Source organism: Salmo trutta, unplaced genomic scaffold, assembly GCF_901001165.1.
Source record: "Salmo trutta unplaced genomic scaffold, fSalTru1.1, whole genome shotgun sequence".
Classification (NCBI taxonomy): Eukaryota; Metazoa; Chordata; class Actinopteri; order Salmoniformes; family Salmonidae; genus Salmo; species Salmo trutta.
In genome coordinates, this window is record NW_021822473.1 from 5,001 (window position 1) to 13,465 (window position 8,465).

At 42.6% G+C, this 8,465-nt stretch overlaps 1 protein-coding gene across 1 annotated transcript; it reads right to left on the bottom strand.

Annotated features, from left to right (window-relative positions):
* Positions 1-5,614: 5,614 nt before the first annotated feature.
* LOC115182372 (uncharacterized) lies at positions 5,615-7,035 on the bottom strand. The gene is made up of 2 exons (XM_029743992.1): positions 6,515-7,035; positions 5,615-6,342 (listed from the first exon to the last, which is right to left on the bottom strand). Exons 1-2 carry the CDS (start codon positions 6,971-6,973, stop codon positions 5,731-5,733), a joined length of 1,071 nt encoding a protein of 356 aa, XP_029599852.1. The 5' UTR covers positions 6,974-7,035; the 3' UTR covers positions 5,615-5,730.
* Positions 7,036-8,465: the final 1,430 nt, after the last annotated feature.

The following is an 8,465-nucleotide window of genomic DNA, read 5'->3' on the forward strand; positions in this document are numbered from 1 at the left end:
GTGTGTCTACCAACTATTGTTTGGGAAGCTGTGTATCTTTTTTGCACTTTCACTACTTGCCAAACTTTGGAGGGATTATTTAAATGACCTGAAGTAGATTTAAGGCAGTGGTCTGCTTCGGCCAATACCTAACTCGTTAATTAAAACAAAGGCATAAATGACATAAACGTGAGCATTGCTGGTAAACAATGAAATCACCGATATGAAACGCAAAAAAAAACAAATAACAAGAGGTGCAAACTGATTGACGAAAAATGCCTGGAAATCGGACATATCCCTCCACACCTCCCACACTCGAAAGACAATACTATTGCACAATTGACATTACAATGGACATGATCTAACTCTCCAGTTAATTTAAATGATGCCGTGTAGTAAACAGACTCCTACCATAATTCACTCTACAATGAACAGGAGTAAATGTTTACGTCTCTCACTTTGCTGTCTTTCTGTTGGGCAGTAGCAGCCTACACAGTGGGTGTCTTACTCGTAAAGCCATTTCATTTAGTTGCATTTCCTCTTGCTTTCCTTTTTGGTGGCGACCAGTTTTGCAGATCATGAACGAAATCCCAAATTTCCTCATCCACCCTAGACATCCTCTCTCGCTCTCCCTTTCTCTCTTTCTCTCTCGCTCCCCTACTTGCTCTCTCTCGCTCTCTCTCGCTCTCTCTCTTCATCCCTTCCCTCTCTGGGTAGCTATAGGATGGCGTGAGATCGTTGCGTCTAAGCCCTTTGGCAGAACATTAGAGAGGCCAGTGCCATTTGATACCCCGGTAATCTTCCATTAAATCCCCTTGAGACTCAAACACAGCCGCCCTCAGCTCCGCAGGGAAACATTACTCCTCAGATGATCTTTAGAAAAACACGTTCCAACCAGGCACAGAGTGTGTGTGTGTGTGTGTGTGTGTGTGTGTGTGTGTGTGTGTGTGTCTGTCTCTGTGTGTGTGTGTGTGTGTGTTTGTGTGTGTGTGTGTGTGTTTGTCTGTGTGTGTGTGTGTGTGTTTGTCTGTGTGTGTGTGTGTGTGTGTGTGTGTGTTTGTGTGTGTGTGTGTTTGTCTATGTGTGTGTGTGTGTGTGTGTTTGTCTGTGTGTGTGTGTGTGTGTGTGTGTGTTTGTCTATGTGTGTGTGTGTGTGTGTGTTTGTCTGTGTGTGTGTGTGTGTGTGTGTGTGTTTGTCTGTGTGTGTGTGTGTGTGTGTGTGTGTGTGTGTGTTTGTCTGTGTGTGTGTGTGTGTGTGTGTGTGTGTGTGTGTGTGTGTGTGTGTGTGTGTGTGTGTGTGTGTGTGTGTGTGTGTGTGTGTGTGTGTGTGTGTGTGTGTGTGTGTGCTGAGAGTTTGTGACATGTACAAGTGCTGGAATTATTACGACTTAATGTCACCGCCCCGATGAGGTTGGTGGTGAATGTAAGCACCCCACTGTTACACACTAATGAGATTTAACAGAGCTGATGTGGTCACTGGACATGGTGAGGCCTGATTTATGCTGTGTGTGTGTGTGCAAAGATAATGCTTTGCTAAGTGTGCATGTGTGTTCGTGCGAGTGTGTTGGTGGGGTCGATATGTCACTGAATGGGGTTGGAATGGGTTTTGTGGTTGCCATTTGAGTTACTTAGGTTACGTTGTTGGTCAAATTATATGAATACATGACATTTTAATACATTTTCTGATTTTGCGTGTTTTCTTACAAATGTTCTTGCTACAATGTGTATAATGAGGTCATACGTGTGTGTACGTGTGTTTCTTACAGAAGTATAAGGAGTTTGAGCGAGCGGTGCGTGTAGAAGAGATAGATGGATTGAGGTTGGTGAAGAAGCTGGCTGAGAACATGGAGGAGATGTTCCACAAGAAGTCTGAAGCCATGAAGGTGAGTCAGTCAAGTCAATTCTGCACTACTGGAACAGAGGAAATGGAACAATTGTTAGAGAACACCAACTGAACACACTGGACCTGTTCAAACCAGTTTACACAGCCAGATCACCCGTGATACAAGTCAGTATTTGACGTCCATCCATGTCTGAGGACGTTGGGAGACCAGCCACTAGGGGCAATAGCGAGTGATGTTACCTTCAAGTAGGTTTTGGTTTTGCTAGGGCATTGTGGACAGGCATAAGCATCTGCCTCTGATTCTAAAGGTTGAAAGTTCAAATCCAGAAATAGAAAGTTGATTTATGATTGAAGCCTATCCCAAACCTTAACCATTCATAGTTAATGCCTAGCCTTAAGATTTCAGAGTTAATACCTAAACTTAACCTTAAACAGTTCGAAATTTGACGTTTGAGAAACGGATGAACGTCTAATTCTGGCGTGAGACTGTGAGAGCTAGTTGAGTTTACAACATACATCAGCATGTAACCACATCAGAGACCATACAGTATGGTGATTATGATGGATTGCATAGCTGTACTACGGTGTCTACCACTTTATGCTGACTCAATGAACTTTACCTTGTAAGAATGAACTCACTTCATTCTGCAACAACAAACACCTCTCTCTCTCTCTCTCTCTCTCTCTCTCTCTCCCTCCCTCTCTCGCTCTCTGTGTGGCTGAGAGCTATCTATCTATCTATCTATCTATCTATCTATCTATCTATCTATCTATCTATCTATCTATCTATCTATCTATCTATCTATCTATCTATCTATCTATCTATCTATCTATCTATCTGTCTGTCTGTCTGTCTGTCTGTCTGTCTGTCTGTCTGTCTGTCTGTCTGTCTGTCTGTCTGTCTGTCTGTCTGTCTGTCTGTCTGTCTGTCTGTCTGTCTGTCTGTCTGTCTGTCTGTCTGTCTGTCTGTCTGTCTGTCTGTCTGTCTGTCTGTCTGTCTGTCTGTCTGTCTGTCTGTCTGTCTGTCTGTCTATCTATGAATCCGTCCAGCCGTCCACCCATCCAGCCAGCCAACCATCCCTTGGTGTCTGTGTCACTCTATTGATCCTCTCTATCCCAACTATCTAAGAGGCCACTTTGGGACAGATTTAGGAGCTGTGTGTGTGTGTGTGTGTGTTTAATGGGGAGGGAGGGGTAGTAAAGGATGGATCCACGGCTCTCTGCTTTTATAGCTGCAGGTGATAGATCCTATCAGAGCTTACATGCTGCTGTTAACAGAAATTGGATTTCTATCTGAGTGTGTGTGTGTGTATATGTGTGTGTGTGTGTGTGTGTGTGTGTGTGTGTGTGTGTGTGTGTGTGTGTGTGTGTGTGTGTGTGTGTGTGTGTGTGTGTGTGTGTGTGTGTGTGTGTGTGTGTGTGTGTGTGTGTGTGTGTGTGTGTGTGTGTGTGTGTGTGTGTGCTTGTAGGTTTACATTAGTGGATTTGGTTATTTCAGCCACACCTGTTGCTGACAGGTCATGTAGTTTTGGTTATGTAGTTCAGCTAAACCTAGGGGTATGGCAGGACTTTTTGGGAAGTTGAAGCTCATTTACTGTATTTCTACACAATTTAAAAACACAAAAATTATATTTGGAGAACAGCAAAAACAAACAAAATGACCCCAGCCATTCATGATCATTAATGACCATTCCACAGACTTTTAAACCTGATATTGCAGTGATCATTAATGGCCATTCCACAGACTTTTAAACCTGATATTGCAGTGATCATTAATGGCCGTTCCACAGACTTTTAAACCTGATATTGCAGTGATCATTAATGGCCGTTCCACAGACTTTTAAACCTGATATTGCAGTGATCATTAATGGCCGTTCCACAGACATTTAAACCTGATATTGCAGTGATCATTAATGGCCGTTCCACAGACTTTTAAACCTGATATTGCAGTGATCATTAATGGCCGTTCCACAGACTTTTAAACCTGATATTGCAGTGATCATTAATGGCCGTTCCACAGACTTTTAAACCTGATATTGCAGTGATCATTAATGGCCGTTCCACAGACTTTTAAACCTGATATTGCAGTGATCATTAATGGCCGTTCCACAGACTTTTAAACCTGATATTGCAGTGATCATTAATGGCCGTTCCACAGACTTTTAAACCTGATATTGCAGTGATCATTAATGGCCGTTCCACAGACTTTTAAACCTGATATTGCAGTGATCATTAATGGCCGTTCCACAGACTTTTAAAGCTGATATTGCAGTGATCATTAATGGCCGTTCCACAGACTTTTAAACCTGATATTGCAGTGATCATTAATGGCCGTTCCACAGACTTTTAAACCTGATATCGCAGTGATCATTAATGGCCGTTCCACAGACTTTTAAACCTGATATTGCAGTGATCATTAATGGTCATTCCACAGACTTTTAAACCTGATATTGCAGTGATCATTAATGGCCGTTCCACAGACTTTTAAACCTGATATTGCAGTGATCATTAATGGCCGTTCCACAGACTTTTAAACCTGATATTGCAGTGATCATTAATGGTCATTCCACAGACTTTTAAACCTGATATTGCAGTGATCATTAATGGCCGTTCCACAGACTTTTAAACCTGATATTGCAGTGATCATTAATGGCCGTTCCACAGACTTTTAAACCTGATATTGCAGCCATTGATGATCACCACAATATCAGTTTTAAAGGTCTGTGGAACCACGTGTACAATGTCAACCACTACTCAACCTCATCATAAATTGACTGATTTACTTGTGGAACGGCACATACAGTGCAACTGTCACGTCCTGACCAGTAAAAGAGGTTGTTTGTTATTGTAGTGTAGTCAGGGCGTGGCAGGGGGTGTTTGTTATTGTAGTGTAGTCAGGGCGTGGCAGGGGGTGTTTGTTATTGTAGTGTAGTCAGGGCGTGGCAGGGGGTGTTTGTTTAGTGTGTTTCGGGGTTTTCGTCTTTTGTTTTGTGTAAGTGTTTTGGTTTGTTTTTTCCTTCAATAAAAGAAGATGATTCATATACCCGCTGCGTTTTGGTCCACTACCTACAACGACGCTTATGACAGCAACGTGAAATAGATGCTTAATACACAGTATCAAGTCACAACAAGGCCAATTTCAAATGCTTACATCAATGTGAAAGTAACTGGAGCAAAAAACAGCTGACCCGAATGCAATCTGCCAAAGAAATCCTACACATGCATTTCAAAGGACTTACTTAGGCATGTAATCTACAAGGACATATTAAGACATACAAAATCAACCAAAGAATGACAAAAATCACAAAATACAAAAGGAAACTCTACACATTTACAGTTTTTCTCAGTCGCTTTGGTGCATTTTTCACATCATCCCTAACATGTGCAAAATAATAAGTGCATTTCTCAGAACAATTTGTACAAACTGCAATATACAATAGATGTGTTTCTAAAGCTAGTCAGTCACTAAAAATCCTTAGTACATCTCTCAAAAGTAAATATTCATGCCAATGATCATGTCAGTGTCATCAGAATGATAAGTCATTGAGTCATTGTTCACGAACAAGGTCATCAAAATGTTTAGGCATGTTGTCAATGGAACTGTGTACTTTGACAGTATTACCCGATGTAAACTTAGGCTACAGTTTGGATGACAGTTACTGTATTGAAAATGCACAAGGCTGCACTTCTATGGCATATATCAATTTCAACAGTACTATTTACATATTACTGTATGTGGGTTATTGATTGAAAGAGACTGGACAACCCAAGGGGCACAAAGTAAAAAAAAATTTGAAAGAAACACAGGAAACCACCCCTAAGGCACAACTTTGCCCGCAGCACTGTTCTAGTGCTGTCTCTACACATCCAGACGTTCCTGTCTGTCGGCCCACATATTCTCATCCACATCACCGGATATTTTCCCTTCCAATGCAACGTGGAAAGAATCTTTTGGAATGCCTTATCCATCCTCTGCAGGCGTCTACTGTGATGTCCTCACATGCTGCATCCATTGCAGCCAGCAGGGTCATCTGTGTGTGTGGCTGACGATCGTACACCTTCCACCTCCATGCTGAAAAGAACTCCTCAATTGGGTTAAGGAATGGTGAATAAGGTGGGAGGAATTCTATGAGCATCCTCGGGTGGGTCACAAACCATTGCCTTATGATGTTTGATCGATGGAAACTCACATTATCACAAATGACCACATACTTTGGCAAATCCCCTCTAAACAGACCCCTCTCATCATCAGGGATGAGAGCCCTGTAGAGAGTCTGTAAAAAGTTGAGTAGATGCTGGGTGTTGTATGGCCCTATAAGGGGGATATGGGTTAGGACACCATGCTCTGAAATAGCAGCACACATGGTGATATTTCCTCCCCGCTGGCCTGGCAAATCCACAGTAGCTCTGTGACCGATGATATTCCCACCCCGCCTTCTGCATTTGGTCAGGTTGAAGCCAGCCTCATCCACGTATACAAAGTTGTGAGAGGGTTCACTTGATTCCAACTCCATTATACGCTATATCCCAGAACACACAGTTGAATTTGTTTTGGTAAGGAAGAGTGACATAAAATGTACATATATTGCATGTTCCTTCCACAGCAATGGAAATGTGTGCAGTTTATGCTTACTGTACTATGTATCACTAAAAATTTTTGCTGTAAAGTAGTTACATAGATATATGTTTTACCTGTACATACTGGTACCGTAGCTCCTTAACTCTGTCCTCATTCCTTTGGAATGGTACACGGTACAGCTGTTTCATACTCATCTGGTTTCTATGCAGCACCCTGTCGATGGTTGAGATGCTAACCGTATGGATGTTTTCAAAGACATCGTTGTCTTCTATAATGGTCCTTTGTATTTCCCTGAGTCTCATGGCATTGTTTGCTCGGACCATGGTGCAAATAGCCTCCTCCTGTTGAGGTGTGAAAAGGCGTCCTCTGCCACCGGTTTGAGGTAATCTTGCAGTCCTATGTGGGGAAAAATGCAGTGATGCATCGCACACTTTCACATAGACAAAAACTATGCGAACACACATTTTACTGTAAAACATACAGGTGGGTGCATGTAAGGTGCAGTATGTATCTGTATAGAGTATATTTCTGTATGCTGTGAAATACAAGTGGACTACTGTAATATGAAGCATTGTAGGAAGTATACAGTATACTGCTTATATACAGTAACTGTGCACTGTACATTGGTGGACATACCTGTTCACTCTTCGAAACGTTTGAACTATTGAGGACACGGTTGATTTCCCAATATTTGGCTGCACCCTTCGACCCGCCTCAGCCATTGTAAGGCCATGATTGACAACATGGTCTACAATAGTGGCCCTTATGTCATCAGATATGCGCCCATGTCCTCTTCTGCCTCTTCCTCTGTTTTGCCTTCCACCACGCATCCTTGCTCCTCTTCTTCCTCTTCTTGGCTGTTGACCCTGTTCGTTTCCTGGTCCATCCATTATTGGAAAATTGCAACTCTGTGTTGTGGTCTGTCTAAATATGCTTGCCAATTGATTCTTCATGAGATGCACCTTTGAGCAATTTAGACAACTGGTTGATTGTTGGTTGAACTAACACTTTACATTCCTTCATGAGTGAGGGTCAATTTCACCTGCACCATTCATCAATTCATGTTTTTGTACAAAAGGTCTAATAGAAATGTGTAAAACTATGCTTGACAGTTTATGACAAATAGTTAAACAATTTTGCATGTAATGGCTATTGCAAGGAACTAATGCCTAGATGTTTTGAGGGGTAAGACTATTCAACAGAGAACCATCTACTATATTTTGATCAACATGACATGAGCAATTGAAAATGTGGAAAAAAGCTGACAATTGTACATTATCAATTGCAAAATGTACAAAAGCAAAGGAATAAGAAATTGCTTTAATGATGTGCACAAGTGACTAGATGATTTGGAATTTGTACAAGTAGTATCAAGAATGGCACTTTTGATCTAAGAAATGCACCAAAGCGACTGAGAAAAACCGTAAACCATGTCCATGATTATGCACCGCTGAATGGACAGCGCCTCGGTACAGGTAGTCATAGTTCCGTGGTGTGGTGCTGAATGGACAGCGCCTCAGTACAGGTAGTCATTGTTCTGTGGTGTGGTGCTGAATGGACAGCGCCTCAGTACAGGTAGTCATAGTTCTGTGGTGTGGTGCTGAATGGACAGCGCCTCAGTACAGGTAGTCATTGTTCCGTGGCATAGTGCTGAATGGACAACGCCTCGGTACAGGTAGTCATAGTTCTGTGTTGTGGTACTGAATGGACAGCGCCTCGGTACAGGTAGTTATAGTTCTGTGGCATAGTGCTGAATGGACAGCGCCTCGGTACAGGTAGTCATAGTTCCGTGGTGTGGCCCTGAATGGACAGCGCCGCGGTACAGGTTGTCATAGTTCCATGGTGTGGTGCTGAATGGACAGCGCCTCGGTACAGGTAGTCATAGTTCCGTGGTGTGGTGCTGAATGGACAGCGTCTCGGTACAGGTAGTCATAGTTCTGTGGTGTGGTTCTGAATGGACAGCGCCTCGGTACAGGTAATCATAGTTCCGTGGTGTGGTGCTGAATGGACAGCGCCTCGGTACAGGTAGTCATAGTTCCGTGGTGTGGTTCTGAATGGACAGCG